Source organism: Euprymna scolopes, chromosome 22 (genome assembly GCF_053919585.1).
Source record: "Euprymna scolopes isolate OS-2025 chromosome 22, ASM5391958v1, whole genome shotgun sequence".
Lineage (NCBI taxonomy): Eukaryota > Metazoa > Mollusca > Cephalopoda > Sepiida > Sepiolidae > Euprymna > Euprymna scolopes.
In genome coordinates this window covers 37,487,372-37,510,970 of record NC_136503.1, presented here as the reverse complement: position 1 = coordinate 37,510,970, position 23,599 = coordinate 37,487,372, and the positions used below count along the sequence as shown (strand labels likewise).

General features: G+C 29.7%; 1 protein-coding gene across 1 annotated transcript in view; it reads left to right on the top strand.

The window, feature by feature from the left end:
• LOC145243974 (structural maintenance of chromosomes protein 1A-like) overlaps positions 1 to 13,324 on the top strand; it is an 83,521-nt gene extending 70,197 nt beyond the window's left edge. The window contains exons 23-28 of the mRNA XM_080107109.1: positions 423 to 535; positions 2,895 to 3,063; positions 5,092 to 5,270; positions 9,577 to 9,646; positions 11,785 to 11,895; positions 12,929 to 13,324. Of these exons, the coding sequence (XP_079963235.1) occupies positions 423 to 535; positions 2,895 to 3,063; positions 5,092 to 5,270; positions 9,577 to 9,646; positions 11,785 to 11,895; positions 12,929 to 13,033 (747 nt within the window). The 3' untranslated portion in view covers positions 13,034 to 13,324. The remainder of the gene's footprint in view (positions 1 to 422; positions 536 to 2,894; positions 3,064 to 5,091; positions 5,271 to 9,576; positions 9,647 to 11,784; positions 11,896 to 12,928) is intronic.
• The last annotated feature ends 10,275 nt before the right edge of the window (positions 13,325 to 23,599 follow it).

Sequence of the window (23,599 nt, the reverse complement as noted above, 5' to 3'; positions counted from 1 at the left end):
CCAAAGCCAGCCTGAGTATTTGCCGAGCTCTAGCCGGCGCTTGTAGAAAAGGCATGCTCCCAGTTCTGGACCCCTGAATTGATTTTTTCAATAAAAGTTTTAAAATAAAGCTGTAGTATTGTTTTCTTTAGGGTGACACTTTTGTCATTCCACCCTGTACTAATTAAATTAGCAAATGTTGGCATTTATTTTCATCACTGGCCTTTTTCATAGATACTGTGGGGATAATATGCATAAGTAATTTTGTGTACAGTGCCTGGAATTAAAAGAAGATGTTATCCCTGTGAAAACATATCTGAAGAAGGTGTATGGAGTATACCTAAATGTGGACTGAATAAAGATTTTATATTCACTTTCTACATGTGTGTGTATAGATTCTTAAATTTAAAAAAAAAAATTTTATTTTTATTTTTTTTTTTCAGATTGATCATCACGATGATGTAAAAAAGGCACAAGATGCCATGAATAAAGCGATGTCGGATATGCAGTCAACATTACAACGGATTAATGCACCTAACATGAAAGCAATGGAAAAGTAAGTCACCTTTTCAGCTTAAAAGGGAAGAAATTTCGTTACTCATTACTAGCTGAAGTTTGATGTCTTAAACATTATATTATTTTCTTTAGATGATTTTATTAAACCAAAATAAAATAGAATGAACCATTAAAATAGGTTTTACATTTGCACTTTCTCTTTTAAAACTATTGCTAATACAGAGAAGAAAAAAAATGAAGAATTAAATTGAATACAAATAATAGAATAATTATTGAAACAGATTTTAAAAATAGTTTGTACAAATGAGATGTACATTAGTACTCATTAAACATTAAGAATATTTAAACTATATTTCAGTTATCTCTCATATATATATATAATATAAAAATCTTGATATTGAAAATTTATTCAAATTTTCCAAAAACTTTATAAACCTGTAAGGAAGGTATACAAAATTTTAATTATTTGATAAGGAGTATAAATAAAACAAGAAAAACCTTATTCCATGGAGTTTCAAAGAATGAAATTCTTCTCATCAGAGGGAAGAGATTTGCAAAATATACAATAAATTTTGCAAGTTAATGGATCACAGAAAACTAACAATATGAAATTTATATTTGTATCAAAAAAGTCATTTAACAGTTTGAGACCGTTTATAGGGATGTAAAGAGATTGAGAAAGCAAGAAACGGGAGGAAAAGTGCAGAAAAGAGAGAAAAAGGACATGATAAAAGTCCAATGGGAAAGACGGTAAAATCCAGGTCAGTAAAAATCTGAAATTGATCTGTTGAAAATCCATTGGTAACCCATAAGAAAATAAATATAAATGTCCAGGGTAGAATGGAGCTTCAAGAAATATATATATATTCCTTGACTGTCGTACAGACGGTCGGGTTTCAATCCTGGCTTTAGGTAGTTGCCTGTCTAGCCGCACTGATGAGCTGTGAAACAGCGAAACAGTACTGTGTGTGGATGATTAACTATATATATATATATATATATATATATATATATACACACACATATTGCCTTAAAAGGCCTCAACCAGGTAAAAGTTTGCTTCATATTTTTAAAGGTAAATCAATATTTATCTTAAAGACAAAAAGAAAAAGCATCTTTTTTGGCTTTCTTAAATTTAAAATTTTTAATATTCATTTCATAACAATATTAAAAAAAAAAAAAATACTATCCTATTTCTTATATATACTAAAAAAAATGCCCAGTAAAAATTAATTTCTCAAATAGAACAGTTTTGTAACACTTTTGTCCCCTTACGAAAATTAAAATGAAGATATAATAATAGTAAACTTTTTATCTAGAATCCCTATTCTTACTATGATCAAAATTACGATTCTAATTCTATAAAATGTCTTAAATCTAAGTTTAAGAGGTCTTGAGAAGATATTGTAATTTCGAGAATCTTCCATCATTGGTGACTATGGATCAAATGGTGCTGTTTTACAATTTGTCATTGTTCTGAGAGAGACAACTCTTTTTTACTAAAAGATTCATTCATTTTTCATCTCATAATTTAGGACGCTAATAATACTGTCAGTAAGTTTTCACAAGTGGTTTACAAAAACATACTTTTATGTGTTTTGTTATTTTATTTTGGAGGAGGGTATTCAATTATAGAACTTGGATAGTTTTTTAATAGGTGCTTCTGCAGTTTAACTAACCGTTTTCTGTAAGTAATGCGAAAAAATTACGGAAAAACTGCAGAAGCATCTGTTAAAAATTATACAAGTTCTATAATTGAATATCCTCCTCCAAAAAAAACCAACAAAAGCATAAAAATATGTTTTTGTAAACCGTTTGTGAAAACTTACTGACAGCATTATTCGCGTCCGAAATTATGAGATGGGAAAATGAACGAATCTCTTAGTAAAAGAGTTGTCAGAATAATGACAAATTGTAAAACCGTGCCAATCAAATTCAGTGCAAATCTTCTATATTTAAATTTTTAAATGGAACGTATAAAATATTCCAAAAAAAAACTGAAATCAGAGGAATATTTATTGATATCTCATATCTGTTGTTAAAATTTCACAGAAATCAGATATTTGAATTTTCATGTGTAAATTGGTGCATTATAATTCTGAAAGATTAGTTTCTCTCCAGAAACAATTCTGCAACTATAGGATGAACATGATCAGATAAAATGTTTAGTTTGGATTGTTAATTCTGCTGTGAATGGAAACCAATTTTAGTAAACACATATTTGGCAACGCTAATAAAAAAAAAAACTTTTGATCGTCATATAGACACTTAAAAATTATGATGCTAGGACTTTCCATTCTTTTCTTGAACGCTTGTCCATAAAATTTTTTTGTTTAAATTTCAGATAATTTTCTGTTAGCAATTTCAATTTTTTTTTTTTTTTTCCCCAAAAAAAAAAGGCTTGATGGTGTACGAGAACGTTTCCAGGAGACCTCAGAAGAGTTTGAAAATGCTCGCAAACGAGCTAAAAGGGCAAAGACAAATTTCGAAAAAATCCGAAAAGAAAGATATGACAGGTTCATGTTGTGCTTTGATCACGTGGCCACAAGGATTGACGAAGTATACAAAGTAAGTAAAAATATGAAGAAATTTTAATTTATCAATCTCATTAATCAATAAATTGTATATTTGTAAAATTTAGTAACTTTATAGTGTTTTTATAAAAAATGACAATATATTAGTATTGTTAAAAATATCAAATATTACTGCATTGAGAGTATAAACTTTAACAAAACAAAAACAAAACTAGTCTATGAACTGTGAAAAGTTAATATTAAATTACTAATCTTTTCATCAAGTTAAATTGTTTCTTGATTTTTGTCAGTGATATCTTTGTAGGAAATCAATAGTTGCTTCTGGTCTGTCAGATCTTTTTGTGGATTGTTGCAGCATATTTTTAAAAACAATAAAAATACTTGGATCAGAATTATTTTCATATGGACACAATCTACAAAAAAATAAAAAAGGCACATAGTACTGTATTTGTCAGTACAAAACAAAAAAAACTAACATAATTTATAAGAATAAGGTTGGATTTTTCTACATTAAAAATGAATCTTCAGTCTAACTTTACCCTTATACATAAGTAAGCCAAAAAAAAAAATAATGTTCAGCATTCCTTCTGGTTTTGAGGTGAAGGTGAAGAGTATTTACTGCCTGTTTCTCTCTTATCCATACAGAAATATTGTATATACTATACAGGCATTGTTGTTCCCATTCAGAGTATCCCTTTATTGAAGACTGGATTTTTTTCTCAACAGTAAAAACTAATTTATGTAAGTAAATAGGAACAAGGTGTTTTATGGGAAAGAAATTCTTATTTGCGCAAAGTCAGTTTTTAATGTTAGGAAAATCTAGTTTTCTTTTCCTTTATTCATACAATTGCTTTAATAGCAACTGACTACAATATGGTCATCTTCACGTCCAACATAAATTCTTGATGAGCCATTCCCTTTAAGTAATCCAATTTACACTACTAACGATTACTATATTGTCCCATTGACTACTGTACACTCTTTAACCCTTATCCTCAAGTGGTCTGTAGATCTTGATAAGTGGTGACTTTGTGTGTGTATATATATATATATATATATATATATATATATATATATATATATATATATATATAGCTTAATTTAAAAGGAAAAGAGAAAGTTCAATTCCACAAAGGAGACTTATCCAGATAATGTCAAGCTCCACAATAATTATTGGAGCTTATACAGTAGGACAACAAGAGTATGAAATGAAGACACAAAACTATCAAAACTATATATTGGTAGATATAGAATGGATCGTTTATTTAATAATGGAATACAGGCAAAATTTGGGGGATAGAAGGGACTCTTTATGCCAGGGCATTTCTAAGCCTAATGCTTCTCATCAGAAGAGTATAAGAATATATAGTTTTGTGTCTTCATTTCATACTCTTGTTGTCCTACTATATATATATATATATATATATATATATATATATATATATATATATATAAAGAAGAAAAAGATACAATTAAAACAGTTAAAACAGATATTTCATTAAAAAGTGTTTGACTCTTGTTGATGAAATATTATGCAATGATTTCATGTCTTCGGAAATGTTTAAATTTTGAGTAGCAAGGTCAAAATTCAAGTCTCATGAATTGAAAATTTAAGAAGCTTAATTTGTGTTGAATATTTCTTGTTGAATATTTCATGCACATTGAAGATATTTATAGAAGATTGGGGTGGAGGCTTTATATTTCTTCCTCCTTCCTCATATACACACTTCTCAAATATGTAATCCCAGTAACCTACAAACATATTGAAAACTGATGTGTGGACATACACACAAACATTTTCGCTTCCTTGCACTTATCAAAAATTCCAAAAGTGTCTTGCATTTGTTTTCATTTAAATTTGTCTTAAAACTATGTAAATAGTAACAGCAATATTAATATTAAAACAGGACCATAGTTCCCTCAGTGTTTCAGAATAATAATTTAAAAAAACAAACAAAAAAAAACTAAGTGTGACATAGTCATAGTCACTCCATAAGATGTTCCACTAGTGATTAATGAAGAATTTCAAGTCATGTTTTTCAAATTTGTTTGTCATTTAAAGGCTTTGTCCAGAAATCCTAGTGCCCAAGCTTTTCTTGGCCCCGAGAACCCTGAAGAGCCCTACTTAGATGGTGTCAACTACAATTGTGTAGCCCCTGGAAAACGCTTCCGACCAATGGACAATTTATCTGGAGGAGAAAAAACTGTTGCTGCTCTAGCATTGTTATTTGCTATTCACAGGTGAGGTATTGATATTTAATAAAGATGGCTCGATACTTTGAACACCTTATTATATGTATACACACACACACACACTCAAAACTGGTAAATGAAAAGTTGTTTAAAGAGCCTTATTATTTTTTTAACCTGAAAGAAACCAAAAACAAGTCGGTAAAGAAAGTTTGCCAACTTGTTTCTAGAGAAAATGTTTCATTTTTAGACCAATTTTTTTCTTATTGGCCTTTTTAATATTAATTATGGAAATATATTTTGTTTTTATCTATTTTTAATATTTTACTTAAAAATCTTTTTTGGAAAGATACTAGTTACAGAGTGTATTCATTTCTTGTTGAGAATTGATGTATAAACTCGTTCGTGATGTTTAAAAAAAATTGTTTCTGATCAGTTTACTCATCTCACTTGCTGGCGAGGGTCAAGTTTTTGTTGTTACTCCAATTATCATATATACTCTGTGAATCTCATATTATTTTTCATAAAAAAAATGTTTTTTCTGTTAATTTAAAGTGTTACTTGATATGTGATAGTATTTAGCATCACAGGTTTCAGCCATGTTTATTGCCTTTATAATAAAGTAACGGGAAACAACAGTTATTTTTTTAAACACCAAAGAAGATAGATATTAAAATAGTGATCAATTTTGTTCCGCTGCAATCTTTTATAGATATCAGCTGGATTTAATGGTATCGTTTAATAACTACAAATTTCAATGAAATATAAATTATAATTGGTATTTTTTCTTTCTTAAGATTTTTGTAAATCTTTCTAGTATGTTTATTATAAAACAAATATTCTAAAAATATTGATTCTACGCATGCGTCAGATGACGTCGTGACCTGATTTACTTTAAATAGTTGAAAAACCGAACAAATTTCATGTACATCGCGTTAGTTCAGTTGGTTAAGGCCTTGGTTCATTATCTAAACGTTTTGGGTTCGAATCGTGGTGTGAGATGTTTTTTTTTTGGGGGGGGGTCCGATTTTTTAAATTTAAATATTGAACCAGTGTTATTTAAGCCATTTTTCACGTAGCGTTCGTTTTTCTGCTTTTTTTTTTTTTTTTTAACTTCGCTTATTCTTAGTGACACCCCAAAAAACACCCGGATACCCACCGATTTTTTTAATTTTAATATCGAAACAGGCTTATTTAAGCCATTTTTCACGTGTTTGTTTTTCTGTTTTCAACATTCGTTTGCCTTACGTTAGTTTTTTTTGTGTTTTTTTTTTTATTGTTTGATCGCCGCATAGCGGGGAAAACAGAAACTGGCTTCCGCAACTTGACGTCACATCTGCTAATTTTAGTTTATAAACGTCAACTTAACACACTTATCAATTCATCTGTTCCCGTGGTCGAGATGGTTAGGTCGCAGGGTTTTTTTTTCCATTTCCTTTCCACCTCTGCGTCAAACGTTCGGGGTTCAAGCCTACCTTTATACTAAAACTATGTTTTTTCTTTTACACCTCCAAACAACCGGCCAACGTTTTTTTTTTTTTTTTTTTAACAGGGTTGTTTTAATCTACTTCCTCCCCCACCACCAACACACACCTCCAAACACCCGGGCAACGCCGGGTACCCTCGTTAGTTATTATTAAGTTAAAATGGCAGACTTATTTCCAATATTGTAATACATAAAAATTTTATAGTACTTTTAAAGCCTTTAAAACGGTAAAAAGAAAGTAATTCATGGCTTGAATTAATGTTTAAAATATGATTTCTTTGTGCTCTTAACCAATAAAACATATTCAATCCTTCCCAGAATGCACATCATATTTGGAATAAAAAGAGAAAATACAGAATATAATTTTTTTTTTTTTTTTTTTTTTTTTTTTAATGATATTCAAGTCAACTTTAAATTATGGTAGTGTTAGAGTTTGTATATTATATAATTTTTAAATAGAACATGACTTTACATTTTCTCTTTTTAACTAACAGGCCACCTGTTGTAAAATATGCTTAAATATATTTTATGTAGAGTTTGTATTTATTATTATTGAGCCAATTCGTTATTATATTTTACCCATTATATGGTGATTTCAAAGGTTTAAAAAAAAAAAAAATGACTTGGTTTCCATCAGCTAGAATTGAAGCAAAAACATTTAGCTCTCGAGTGTTATTCACTATCACTAAGGACAGATGGATATGAAAGCTAAAAATGAATGCAGTTTAATGTATAAAGGCAAAGAGGTGCGCTTTAAGTTGACATACCTGCCGAATTCCAATTTTTCTTTCATTAGCAGCTATTTTTACCGGCTAAAAACAAAATTGAACTTGTTCCACAGGTCAGTATCCTCTATCTAAAGTTTCAAGTCTGTAGACCAAAAATTGATAGGAGTTTAGTAGAGGCCTTTCTGCGCTCATACCCACACAAGGTCGTTTTTATATATATACTAGCAGGTTGCCTGGTCATAAAATTTGCTTAAATATGATATTTTAATTTATGCAGTTTTCATATTGATAGTTATAGAGCCAATTCTCTATTGATTATTATATTGTACCTAATATACAGAGTGATTTTAAAAGTAAAAACATTACTTGGGTACCATCAGCTAGAATAGGAACCAAAATATTTAGCGCTGCAACATTATTCACTACCATCTGAGCTAGGATAACATGCATATGGAAGCTTTACAAATTAACCAACTTTAACATGCACATGTGTGGAAGGTACACATTAAGTCAACTTACGCCTGCCAAGTTCTAATTTTTCAATTTTGACCCCTTAGAAGATATTTTTATTGACTAAATTTAAATTGAATTTATTTTTCAAGTCTGAATTCCCTATATATCAAGTCTATAGACCAAAAATTGACAATAGTTTAGTAGGGACCGTTATACATACATACAGACAAGGTCACTTTTATATATAGATAGATAAATAATTAATTAATGTTTGCTTTTTTAAAGTTTTATAAATCAGACTTATTCTTATTTATTATACACAAAGATATTTGATGAGATAATTTTATCAACAGAAATTAACAATAATAAAAAAAAACTAGGCTTAATATTGGTAATCATTATGCAAGCAATAAAAATGCAAAAGAAAAATATCAGCCAGAAATTTATGAAAGATAAAAATATTCTCTGCATCACAGATGATCGTACTTAATATTTTAATTTGGATAAACTTCTCCTTTTAAAATCTATTTTAACATTTTTTTTTTGTTAACCATCTTTTTTTAAACAAATTTGTACAAAACAAGAATTCCAGTTAGTGGATTTATTATTTTTTGTTTTGTTACTGAACCCAAATTATTGTCCAATAACAAAAATAGTCACATTGTCTTTTTTTCTTTTTTTTGCGTTACTCAATCCTAATAACCAGGACCACTGGAAGAGATTAATTAGGAAATGGATAATAATATACAACCGATGGATCCATTGAACTCCACAGACAAAAGCAATGCTGCGAACAGTTAGCTATTAACAGTGAGGAAGGGGGGAGTCTGGATAGAGATTTTGGGAGGATGAGAAAGTAGACAAACATTTAGTTTTTTTGTGGCAGTAAGCTGAGATGATTTCTCGTGGAGAGTAGATAGATAGTGGGAGATGTTGCCTGCTGTTGAGAGGAGAATGATCTTAGCAAGGGACAGAGAAGGGTCGAATGACAGAGTTAGTCTTAGCTGAGATTTGGATGTGGAAAGATAGGACCCCTAACAACATGCACATACTCATGTCTAACAAGTTGCTTGTGTACAATGTTTGTATTTGTGTTTTTATTATGCGTGTAAATTGTTGACTGTCAACCACCAACAACGCTATAATCTTGAAATGACTAATAAGAAGAAAAAGAACCCTGGCATATGTGTTAGGTATAAGACGGTTAAGACAAAAGTGTTGCTATCAATCATGTTTGTTCCATTATTTTTTATTCTATTTTTTTTACTGATGTTTTATTTATTTATTTTTCTTTCTACGCAATGAACTCTGCAAATTATATTAATTAATTAGGATTTGCTATCTGTAAAACATTTTATTATATAATATTATCTTTTTATATATGTAATCTAAATTGGTCACTGGCTAATCTAAAAATTTTACCTTCATTCTTGATATTGATTTTAACCAAGTCTCTTCTAATGCTTTCCAATTGAGGGAATAGAACAGGGTTTTCTTTTTTTTTTTTCTTTTTTTTTTCTTTTTTTTTCTTTTTTTAATACTTCTGATCATCGAAAGGTGTTGCGTGAAGATGACCTTGCATCACATTTCACACATGTCAAATAGCATAAATAGCAAGAGATTTTTTAATTTATTTTTTGCTTTCTTTAATCATTTTCTTTTTCTTCATTTTTTTTTTATTTCTTTCTAGTTTTCAACCAGCTCCTTTCTTTGTACTTGATGAAATTGATGCTGCATTGGATAACACAAATATTGGCAAAGTAAGTGATTTAGAAATAATATATATATATATATATATATATATATATATATATATATATATACACACACAATTAGTAGTAGTACGACTAGACATCCAAAACATGAATAGGTTTAAGGCTCCTAAAATTCTTGCTAGAATTCTTGGCAAGTATGTGTAGTGCAATGGATATAGTGGTAAAAAAATAATCAGTTCTAAATAAATCTTTTGAAAGTTCAATTCTCAGTACAAACAATAATAAGAATACACTTACAAATTATTCAAGACTTCTACCCGGTCATGGCTGATGTGAATTTAATAAAGGGTTCCATTTGAAATTCTATACAGATTCTAGAGTTCATCAATACGCACTTGAAGGTCAGAGATTACATCGTCCAAAACATTGAGAATAACGCCCAAGATGTTATTCTCTAAACAATACATAATACAAAATATGCAGGTTTTCTCAAAAGTCACTTTATTATGAAAAGAAAAATTGTATTTATGAAAAACTAATTTAAAGCCTGAAAAATATATTTGCTTCAAAGTAAACGCTGCAAAGGATTGGTGCTACACATGTATACAACTGTTTTTATAGATGTTATTTGCATCTCAGAATTCAGAGTAATTAATGTTCTATGGATGTATTTTTTTCTGCTGACTACAATATGGTTGTCTTCAAGTCTAACGTAAACAAGTTTTTGATGAGCCGTTCCATATAAGTTAACAAATTTACTGAATTTCCATTACTAATGATTACTTTATTGTCCAATTGTCTACTGTACACTCTTTAACCCTTATCCTCGAGTGGCCTCTTTGGCCTGGATAAGTAGTGATGCGTTTGTAAAAAAAAAAAAGTCGACAAGCATAATATCTAATCGCAAAACTATTTTAAAAAGTGAAGTAGCCGACTATAGTCAAGAGCAATCTAAAGGTTCCCTTTTCATTAGCTACTATACTGAGGTGTAAGGGAGGGTGCTACTCTATTCCTCAGATTGCTCCACTTGTTTTTGATTCTCTCCTTATAATTCTGAGTGTTTAAGAAGGAGCATCAAGTACCATTTTTTAAAATCTTTGATATAACCTAAGTGAGGATTGACCCTGCTCTCCCAGCCCATTAGTGAACATACTTATCATTATGCCAAATGGGGTGCATAATGACTACTGGATTTGTCACATTCTGAAAATACACTCTGTCCAGCTTGGCTATAAAATTTTCGTATGTACCTGAATAGTTGATAAGTTGATACTTAGTTCTCTCCCACCGCAAGAACTTAGACACCAGGTTGGAAAGTGGTATTGAGAAGTCAGTGCCCCAGAGGAGAGGCACTTTGACCTGCAAAAAGTGCCTGAGCCACTCTGATGGCATTCCCCAGTAAGGGCACCTCAGGCGATCAGCAATAAACTAATCCCTTCTCAAAGAGAGAAGTCAAGGCTTTGGAGGGTGGACCTCCTAGAACTGCAAAGAACTTTACTCCTACCACAAAATTAACAGGGACTGGATCGTTACAAGAATAGTCAAATCTCTGCTGAATTTGTGGGGGGAAGAATAAAGATCCCTAGCCAAGTTTGTTAAATCCCAGATCCAAATATTTATTCTTCATGCAAAACAGTTCCTCCATCATGTTCCTCCAGCATGTTAAAATTTCTGTATATTTTTTACAGATCTGTTTTGTTATGTGGAAACAAATGTTTATTATTATGTCATATAATTTGTGCATATAATCTTCAGAAAAAATAGAAATTCTTTGCTTAAATAAAAAAAAACGCATTACAAACTAATGTTGCAAAAATAAAAAAAAGTTCATAGAAGACTCAACATCGTGTGTTTGTTTGGGCAGCCATCTTTGTTCATATTGTAAAGCTAGACAGGTTCTTGAGGTAGAAGTAGAACAATTAAAAAGGCAGTCTCAGTTCACGGGAGAAGGTCAAGGAAAACATTGGAGAAAGTGATAAAAATGGACTTTAGAAATAACAACTTGGCCAGAGATAGGTTAGTTTGAAAGTCAATTTCTAAAAGCCTTTCAATACATGCCAGCATGTAAACTGGACATTAAATGAAATATGATAATGGTGTTTGTCTTTTAATATCCCCAATTCAAACAATGCAGGGAACCTTTTTCAAAACCAATACAATTGTTGTTGCTTGTTTATTTAAAGGTGGCTTCATATATTGAAGAACAGGCCGAAATCAACTTTCAATGTGTGGTTATTTCTTTGAAAGAAGAATTCTACAACAGAGCAGATGCGCTAATTGGTATTTTCCCAGAGGTGAGCCATATTTTTTTTAATATACGAGTTCATTTCATTTCAGGTTTTACCTAGTGTTTGGTACATATGTACTTTGTATAGGAAATTTCTTTGCAGATCAATTTCTAAAAATGAGTTTGAATTTTTCTTATGTTTTTTTTTTTCTTTAATTTATTGTGAAAGAATCAGTTTTCTTTTACTTTTCTTTTATTGAAGTCTGGATTGACTTAAAAAAAAAAAAAATTATTATTTCCATTTTCACCCCAAACAAAGCACAGTACCACTTTGATGTAGAGGCTACTATTGGGGACACAAGTTGCAGGGTTACTATGTAGGCAGTTAAGCAGCAAGATGTCTGTTCAGATTACACTTGAACTTCTGCATGTCAGTAGAGTTGGGAAAACAGGAACCCAGAAGGGAGTTCCATAGTCTAGCAGTTCTGGGGAAAGAAACTATTAGAGTAGAAGGCATTTTTAAACATTTTTAAATTAACATTTTTTTATTCATTAATTCAAAACAAAAGCAGTTGAATTACTAACATTTTTTTATTCATTAATTCAAAACAAAAGCAGTTGAATTACTAACATTTTTTTATTCATTAATTCAAAACAAAAGCAGTTGAATTACTAACATTTTTTTATTCATTAATTCAAAACAAAAGCAGTTGAATTACTAACATTTTAGAATTATTTACAAACTAGTTTTTTTTTATGATTAGAAATCATTTTGACTGAAAATTATTAGGCTGTAAGAATAAAAAAAAAAAAGAAATGGAATAAAAAAAATCAGAGAAAATAGTAAATCTGTATTGTCTGAAAATAGTAAAACCTTAAAGATTAGAAATGCGATCATCTTGAGAAGTAACTTTTTTTATAGAAAAAAAGAAAAAAAAGATCAAGGTGCATTACTGAAACACTTATAAAGAGTTTATTGCAATCGTATTAGAGTTTTATCTAAAAGATATGTGCCTAACAAAATCTTTGCATGAATTAATGTCAGGATTTATTAAAATGCATTTTTATTTTATTAAAAAAAATTTTCCTTTGTTTTTCAGGTTGGGGATTGTGTAATCAGTAATGTCATCACTTGTGACCTGACAGAATATGCTAATGTGCCTCGAAATGATGAAAACGAACTTTCTATTCGGGTGACACGTTGATACCCTTCTTCGCCTTCTCTGGGAGAGAGGCAGATTGGCATAGGTTCCTTCAAACTGTCAGGGACATTTTTTTTTTTATATATATAAATATACACACAAAGAAAGTGAAACTGGCTTGTTGGTGACGGTTTCAAAACCCACAACTCATTGGCGACCATACTCTACAAAATCAAGCATCACTGTCAACAGCATTATCATCAATGTTACTTTCAACTGATATCATCACTATCACTATGATTACTACTAACATAATCTCTACAATTTCATGGAATAAAAATCAATACTACTACACTGATAACTTCTTGGGAAAATTATTCATATTGCCATCATCATCATCATCATCATCATCCATTATCATTATGTGTATCATTAGGAAATCCAATTAAGCAATAATAGATAATCTAGATATGTTGTGATAACAGTATTAACATAAAGATGATGAGATTATAAATATGAATATTTTTATTATTTTATTAGCAAGATCGAACTGTGATCATTATTATTACTACTACTACTACTACTACTACTACTAATTCTATAATTTAACTTAATGAAAAAAAAAATTGTTGAACTTTTTGGAAGAATTATATTGAGAATATCATTGTTGTTACTATTATTATTTGTTTATGTATAAAACTGCATCAGAAGTAGTATAGGTATTGAAAACTGTATCGGTGATGATCCTTTGAATATATTAAGTCAATGACTCAGCATAAAATTGCATAATAGGTGATGTAGGCAAATAAATACAATGGTATTATATACTAGTTATACTGACCCAGCGTTACTTGGGATCCATCATCTTCAAATATAATAAATATTTCTATATTGTATAATCATCTTTTTTCTTGTCTTATGTTTAGTATTAAAGCTAAAATTGAAATTGATGTAATAAGAACAAAAAATCAGGTCATTCTTTTATTAAGTTTTTCTTCCTTAGCTGATTTTTATTTTAACGGGAATAAGATTGTCTGCGTATTACCACACTAATGCACCAGATTCTATAATTTAGAAAAATAAATTATAGCAAAGCACATTAGTTTATTGCAAGTAACATAATAATTGGTTTAATAAAAGTTTTATTTGTCAGCTTAAATACTCTTTAGGCTTGACTTTTGAAATTTGGCTAGCATAATTTTATAGATTGAATGAATGATCCTACTGAATATAATTCATTATAAATAAAGCCAATGATTCAGAAAATTAGATATCATCATAGCTAATGTTGACACACTCCAACCAGCAATAAAAATTAAAGATTTCTCCATTTTCTGTGAATCAATTTTTGAAGATTTTTTTTTATAGAAAAATATGACACTGTTGACAAAGATTAGATTTTAAGCCGGAGTTAGTATTTTGGAAAAAAAAAGAAAAAAAAGTTGTTCAATGTTGATCGATGAGATGTAATAGGTTTTTAATACAAATAACTAAATTTTTCCCTTGTTGGTGAGAATACAAAATAAACATACAAAATAAGGACCAATTCAAAGTTTATTTAAATACGTGCAATAACACAATTATATTTATTGGACGATTTTATTAATTACTCGTATGGAGTTTTATTATATTAAAAAGTCTTGTACTCATGAAATCTGTCACTTTCTTAACAGTGACATGTGGGACTTTTTTTTTTTTTTTTTTACTACCCTTCATCCCCAAGCAAGGCATAATGCCACTTGGACATAAGGGGCTACTAATTGGGACGATGCCTAAGAAAGATCTTGGTTTGCATTGCATTTGCTGCTTCCCATAAGATTGTTTCCAATGATTTGATGATAGCCCAGAAGTTTTCAATCTGCGAAAGACAGCAGCCAGATTTTCAACTTTTCACCTTCTTTTTAACCAAACAGGCTAAGGATGCTTGGGTAACACAAGCAAAGGGGGAGGAAATGTTGTCATACCAAAAAAAGTCATAGTAACAAAAAAGTCTGTCATCAAACCAAGGCACTAAAGATTCTCTCGGGAGATTGCAATAGGTGGGATATGCCATTTTTACACTGGTGGAATCAACAATGATCCTCGAACTGGAAAGAGGCAATATTTTCAATGAGACTTGTTTTTTTACAGAATTATGGTCCCAAGAATGGCATTCTATGTGGATTTTGGTAATTCAGGAAACTTGTTTGATTATTCAGGTGTTCTATGGAGTTGGTGACTAATATTCATCAAATCCACCTCAGTGACAATCTTGTGAATCTAACATCAAATTGTTTATTCCTTGGTGATGGATTCTTCTTGTTTCACAATGTCGACATGACAACCTATTTTGGGAAAATTGGCACCAAGAGAGTTAACCTTAAAAGTTTCTTTGGTTATATAACTGCTTTTTCATCATCGGCTTGGGTTTTTGATGTCTCAATGATGTTGCAGATATAAAAAGCTATTATTGTCCATCCCCAACAAAACAAAAAAGACAGCACATAATGCAAACAAATGACAATGTTGACAAAATATGCAAGATTTTTTGTTTGAAAAAAAAAAAAAAAAAACTTTCAGGAAATGGAAAAATCATTACTATTTTATTATCACTCATATAACAAATTTGCGTTGATACTAACTAATAAGTCAAAATTGTTATCCTCGTGATTGAGGGACAGTAATAATTAAAGATTTAAGGCTTTTACTGCAGTAGACCTGATCATTGTTATAAAGTTTTATTTATAAGAACAGCAAACCTTTTGTGCATGCAAGATCTGTCTTGATTTTGAAAAGTTGATTTATCATTATATTGATATATGATCATCCTTCTAAATATAATTCTTTTTGGTAGATAGTTATAATGGTATTAGTTATAAATGATTATTTTAAATACAGTGCTCACATCTCTGATAGCACTCATATCTCGCGTGCGGATGTAGAAAAATTAATATGAAAGCCTTAAATCGGTGTTAGATGCAAAGCTGTTTTATCAATATACCATTTCACCTTATCAAGGGCATCATCACAGATATAAAATAATAAATTTAACACAAAGTTAATATAATACAGTATTTGTTGGTATACATTGGTATTTAATATAATAGTGCTCAAGAGAATTTTTATAGAGCCATATAATAAATTATTTTCTTTTTAAACATATATGTAATAAAATACATTAAAAAAAATAATTTTATATACACACACTCGCTCACATTATTGATTCAATAAGTGACAAATGGTAATATGGGTAAAGGCTGAAGTCATGAACAATTAACCAATATATTTGTGTCTTATTTCATTTCCTCTCTTCAATGAAGCTATTCTTTTTGGCAAAATATCTTAAGATGTTTAGAAATTTTGTTTTCTCTCTATTTTGTCATTTTCAATCATATATATATGAATTTATTTATTTTCTGTTTCCTTCATTGAAAAATGTCTTATCCTTTTTGTAACTTTTTACACTATGCCTATTAAGGTATGTTTCATGGTTAGTTTATCTGTCTCACAATTTCAGTGTCATGTTTATGTTTGAAATATTTTCTGTAGTTGGTGAAAGACTTGCGCACATTAATGTCATATATTGAATATACAAAAAGAGAAGAGAAAAAAAATTATTACTCCATGTCTCTTACATCATTTTCTATTTAGGGCTATGCGTTTTTGGAAACCTGCATCATCAACCAAGTTTTTATTTCACATGTGCAGGCTTCATTCAGTCCAATAAAGATATAAGAAGCATATGTATATACATTCCAGAATCGGTTGTTACAAAAAAAAATGATTTTGGTATACACAGTTACACATTGCATCCGAGCATTTTTCTGTTTTGTTTTCGTCCAAAATAAGTTTTTTGATTTTATTAAAATTTTAAAAAAAAAAAAAAATCATTTTAAATCTTTTTTTTTCTTTCTCTCTTTTGGACATATTTCATAAAACCATACATTTCTCATATACATATATATATAAATGCTCATATAATATTAGCTAATGAAAGTACGTTGATTTTGTTTTTGTAATTTGTCTAAAAAAAAAAAAATAACTAAAAGATCTAAAATTTTATATATAAAAATTATAAAATAGGTAGGAATCTGTAGGTTTAATAACTGGGTAGGTTGAACCGATTTCCTCCAAAGGAGGAAGTTTCATAGAGTGTGAAATTCACATGCTATCTCCAATCGCATCAGGGGAGATAAGGACATTAAGCTTTTTTGCAGCTCTTACAGGGAGGTGTCAATGTCCTACATACAGCATTTGCTATTTCCTAAATGGTCACTCATCTGGTACTGACTAGGCTCAACATTGCTTAACTGCAGTGATTTAACGTGATTATGCTGTATGTGATATAATTTTGCAACAAATTGTCTAATTTAGTTAAAAGCAGCAAAAGTGAACGAAAAATGAATTAAAAAAAATAATGAATTTGCCAAAACATGGGGGGATCAAATGAAATATTTCCAAAATGTATTTTGTGAATTTGGCAATAATTGTATATTTATTTATCAGTGGGGAAAAAAACGTACTAGAGTGCTCAATGTGTAGCCAGAGCAATATATAGGAAATTTATTACTGTGAGTCCAGAATGAGTTTACATATTGTTTCAGCTAGGGGGAAGTCCTCAAAAAGAGGAGGAAATATCCGACTAGCCTCGTCAGAATTCATAGATGGAGTCCATCTATGATTTCTGACGAAGCTAGTCGGATATTTCTTTCTCTTTTTGAGGATTTCTCCCTAGCTGAAACAATATGTAAAGTCATTCTGGATTCACAGTAATAAATTTCATATATATATATATATATATAATCTAAACTCGGCACTGTTCAGTCTTAAAAAATATGCTTAAACATAATATTTTAATTAATGCAGATTTTGTATTTATTATTATATTGGATTCAATATATAGTAATGATATAAAAAGTAAAAAAAAAAAAAAAAAAAAATGGCTTGTGTGCCACCACCAAGAATTGAAACCAAAATGTTTTGCTCATAATTTACATTTTCAGCACTTGTACAGTTTAGTCAAGACATTCAAAAATGAAAATATTGAAAAAAAGGTTATATTGTACGTATCTGTTTTGGACTTAAGATCCCCGAGAAAAAAAATTTCATTTAATTTGATCGAGTAGTTTTTTTTTTTTACAGCGGAAAAACACGTTCTTATGAGAGCGCGTTGAAGTCGGCCATTGTGAAATTTGCTGAAGCTGAACAACACGCCACGGGGAGATAAGTCAATGTAAAATGCCGACGCTCCCTTCCCATCTTTAATTCTAACTTTGCTTCCTAAAAATCGAACCTTTTGCTCGGTATCATAACAAATTGTTTTTTCGATGTAAAAAAAAAACTACTTGATGAAATTAAGTGAATTTTTTAAATTTTTTTGGAGAACTTTGTTCCCTAAAGGATACGTGCAATATAATCTTTTTTCAATATTTTCATTTTTTAATGTCTTGACTAAACTGTACAAGTACCACTTTTTTCTTTGATGTTAATGCCTGAGCTATGAAAACATGTTTGCTGCATGGCTAAAAAAATAAAACAAGAAACAATAGCTATTACGTTACGCATGCATATTTGTAATGCTGTCATTCAACCTTCACCTGGCAAATTCCATTTTTTTATTTATTTATTTATTTTTTAATTTTCACACTTTTGTATTGATTTTCCCCGTCTAAAGCCCAATATAAAGTTTTGCATTAGTTCTGAATACCCTATATATTAAGTTTCATGTCTGTAGACCAAAAACTGACAGGAGTTTAATAGACAAAAGTTTTTAAACAAATATATATTTGATTTTGTTGTTGTTCCTTATGAAACGGATTTTTAATTTAATTAAAATTTGATTTTTAAATTTTAAATTATAAATCACATTACTTAATATATATATATATATATATATATATATATATAGAAGGAGGTTTGTGTTTACTATAACCTTTTTATGCAGATATTACATAAGTATAAATCATATAGAATATCTGCATGAATATAATTACATGTAATAGCTATCTTAAGATGATCATCCTGTAAGAAAACCAAAAAAACTAATAGGAAATTAATTCAAATAAATGTTTAAAAGATTATGCAACTTAGCTAGATCTTTTGCAGATGAATGCAACTTCATGGCCCATATATAACAAGGTTATATTTTCTTTTTAAATACATAGAAAAAAGGGTTTTTAATATGAATATCAATACAAAAAAAAAAAAATTATAGGAGTATAGATTAAACCTATTTTAAAAACAAAAAATACATAAAAATCTTTAAAAAAAAAAATTTAAAAAAAACTTTGCGATGTATGTACATATGGAACAAAGATGTCATATTCCAAAAACTACGTAAATTGATCGAGTAGTTTTTTTTTTTTTGTTTTGTTTTTTTTTTCATTTGCTTTTGTCTTAAGAAAATCAAATTTTATGACTGAAATGTTATATTTTGATCCATGTTTAATAAGGGCAGACAACTCAATTTGAATTATCAAGGTCAAAATCAGCTACAATTTCATATTACAATCACTAAAAATTATTAAAAAAATAATTTTCTATTTTCAAAAAACAAAAAGAAAAACTTGATCAAAATTGCGTGATTTTTTTCTTCGTTCCGTGACCAGTATATGCATCATAAATATTTTATGCAATTTAGTTTTTTTTTTTAAATAATTTAATTTAAATAAGCACCAAAACACACAAGTTTATACGTGTTCGATGAACTTAACACTTGTACCAGCATGAACTTGATCTTTCTTGCATATCTTCAAGTCAAAGAAGAATGCTTTCATGGCAATGATATATGCTAAGTCAATATTTTGCCACTTGATTCATTGTAAGAATTTAATTGAATATTATGTTGCTGTTGTTCTAATGTTAAAAGTTGAGAGATGAGTTTAGACAAATTACTGAAATAAACCTGCGCTTTTATTAGCTATCATTATATTTTGTATCGATCAAGATTTGCATAACAAGTAAAATTACATTAAAAAAAAAAAAAAAAAAGAAATTTAACTTATCCTTTCAGATAAGATGTGATGAATCAGAAGAACAGGTGATTCAAAGTCCGCAGTAAACAGCATCAGATAAAAAAATTTGTGTTATACTTATTTTTTGCATAAAATAATAAAATGTTATTTATTTCACTATTTGGAATTTATTTTTAATATAAAAAATATATTTATGTAATATTTATTTATTTATTTCTTTTATATAAATTTTTTTTATCTGACTCTGTTTGCTGCAAACTTGTGAGTCACTTGTTTTTCTGATTCACCGAAAGATGTTAGTGATTTGAAATTTGTTTATTTTTATCTGCTTTATTCTTTTTTACCTCCGTATTTCGTTCAAGTCTTGCTGGGTTTTTTTCTTTTTTGATTTCTTTTCACTGATTTTTTTTTTCTTTCGTTTTTTTTTGAAAAATCTTTCTTTTCTCTTCTAAATTGTTTTACAAAGTAAATCTTTCTAGAACATTACTATTTTTATTCATTTTTTTTTTTTTTTTTTTTTTGCCACAAGCAAATCCATTATTTGTTGCATATGATATTTGTTATACTGTTCATTGTAAAATTCATAGTTTTTACTCCTGATGAAAAAAAATTGTCAAAATATGTAAGAAAAATCACTTACCATGATAGTTTGACTTTGTTTCATGTTCAAACGAACAATCATAAAATATTCTTATGACTGTCCAAACGTACAATTTTAAGTAACTCTATTATAAGTGACTTTAATCATGCAATTTGATAGTCTGTCCCGCTTTGCTCATTCGATATAAAGCACTGTTTTAAGTTTATTTTATTCAGATTACACTTTTTATTGCAGTGCATCATTTTGTGAAAATTACTTTATCACTCAAACTAGATTGTTTATACTTATTTTAATGTGACTATCAGTGTTTTATCTTTCACGAGTGGAATCTTATATTGCAATTCTACATTTCTGCTTTATTTCAGTCAGCGATTGCAGAATGCAATATCAGCATTTATGTTCTGAGATTTCTGTCATAAATGATAGAAGCATGTTTTTTATATATATATATATATATACTATTTTTCACCCACAAACAAGGCATATTGCCATTTGGACGTAAGGGGCTATGATTTGGTATCATGTTTAATAGGGGACTCTGGGGAGAAACGAGATGTCTGTTAACATTACATTTAAACTTCATCTTAGTACAGTCAGTGAAGTAGGAAATAGGAAAGCAATTCCAAAGTTTAGTCATCCGAGAGGAGAAATTATTAAGAGTTAATTAAGGCTTTCTGGCATCAAGAAACCTCAACAATAAAGGGGTAGGATCTTGCTGCTTGGTAGTATGTATATCTGTTCTTTTTTGGATAACAATCCTCAGCAATTACATTAAACCTACATAGCTGGCTTCTTGGCCTTCGGGCCGGGATCAAAGTGTAGTATCTGTTCTGCAGATGTTGCACTTAAGATAATTTGTACCAGTCAATGGAGGGGAAACCCTCTATACTGGGACAATTATTATTTTTGGTAACCAGAGTGCCCCCTTTTTTCCTACTTTTAGGGGAGCTGGTTTTTACCCCACATTAAAAACGGCCTTGTGCCTAATTTACTTTGGTGGGGAAGCAAATAAATACATTAAACGTACATAGCTGGTAGTGCCATTTTGAAGACTTAACTAAATCGGTTATCTCCCCTTGCCGATTACTGCTTTAATTTGACTTTCTTTTGTGTAAACGTTTAAGATGGTAGTCATTTAGAAAGTCTCTTTTTTTTTTCTTTTTTTTTTTAATACTAGAAAATTTGAATATCTTTAATAATCATGAAAAGCAATAAAATAAAGCTGTTTATTTTCATTAAGACTTGAACATTACTTTTCTACACAAGATCAAGTTTGAGCAACAATTTGAATTGGAGTTACTATAGTTTCTAAGGTTTATTATCTCAAGAAGCACCTGTTTTTCTTAAAGTTAAGCCATCAATTACAAAGAGAATAAGAAAGGAAATATGGAGTCGTGTTTAAGACACCGGCAATTGAAGAATATATGAAGTTTTTAAAATGCATTGTAGGTAACGTGCTGCTTTAAACGGATTTGTTTAGGTTTTAAGTCATTTGGAAATAAAAATAGTGGAACGTTTTTAGATAATTTAAGTTTTTCCATTATACTCTTCTCAAAATTGCTCTGTCCTTGACATTGAGCTCTACTGCATAGTCACCACTTATCAAGGCTTGGACGCCATTAGAGGATAAGAGTTATTCAGTGTATGGTAGTCAATGGGACAATATTGTAATAATCGTTAGTAGCGGAAATTTGGTGAATTGGATTATTTAAAAGGATGGCTCATCAAGAACTTGTTTACATTGAACTTGAAGACAACCACATTGTAGTCAGCTGGAAAGCAGGCAAACAGAACAGTTCCATAGACATGCAGGTCTAAAAAAGAAGCTCTGTTGATGGAATCCACATTCAGGTTTAGGCACAGATAAAAAGTGGAAGAAATTTTTTATAGTGGTTTCAGCTAGATGAGTGTTTTTCAGGAAAGTTTGACAGAGGGGTGGGGGGGCATAGATTGGATTTCAGACAAGCACTTGCCATAAAAATAACGATAAAGCAAAGACAGGCTAACGTTTCTTCTGTGGGGAAAGAAGTTGCAGGGAAAAGAAAAGGGCATCCCCCTACTTGGCTACGAAATCTATTTTGAACTCCATGAAGATCATTCTATATCGTTTCCATCTGGAATTTACTGATATATATATCCAGAGCGTTCTATAAATTTGCGATCATGGAAATTTAAAAAATGTTTATAAACATTTTCGGCTAACATTTTTTTATAGACAAATTAGAGAGACGTAAATTTTAAGCATATTCTCTTAAACATGTGCTGATAGCGTCATTAAAATCTTATATTCTCTAATTGCACATGACAGAGACGCGTTTGTGATGCACATGAAGTGATTTTCATGTTAGGAAATTTCATATTTATCTTCACAGCTGAGAAACTCTTGTAAATACACAACTAATCCTTTCTCTTAACCCATTTTTAGTATTTTGGGTTTTTTTTTTTTGTTCTGTTTTTTTTTTTTGTTTTTTTTTGTTTTTTTTACTCGTTTTGTTTTGTTTTTAAGAATACAAACGGATGACCATTTTTTTTCAAATGGATCTTAAGAAATTATTTTACTTCTGAAAATAAACAAAAAAAAATTTTTTTTTTGCTTTTATTTCATTTTTTTTATTCATTTATTTATTTAATAAGTGACTAAAAAGTCTATAGCAGAGTAATACCATTGCAAAATGACCTGTTTGTGGCATTTTCAACTGGTCTCCATGCATCCCAGCACTGTGATCTGCAAAATATATTCTCTCTATAGTGTGATACTCACGGCATTCACTCTAAGCAGGTCGAACCAACTTCTTTTGAAGGAGGAAGTATTCAAAGGATATTAAATTCATAAGCAGTCTCCAGTCGCATGTATATCCCGGTCAGAGATGACGACATTAGGTTTTTGCAGGGATGTGTCGACATATTCCTATATTGGTATGCCCAAATGATTACCCAGGCTCAACCTTGCTTAACTTTGATGATCTAACAAGAACCACTGTGTTGTGTCAATGTGATTATGTTTTGTACTGAGATGCAGAGATTTTTTTGATTTTTTTAGCAACTATTTAATAACTGAAGGATAATTATTAAGTA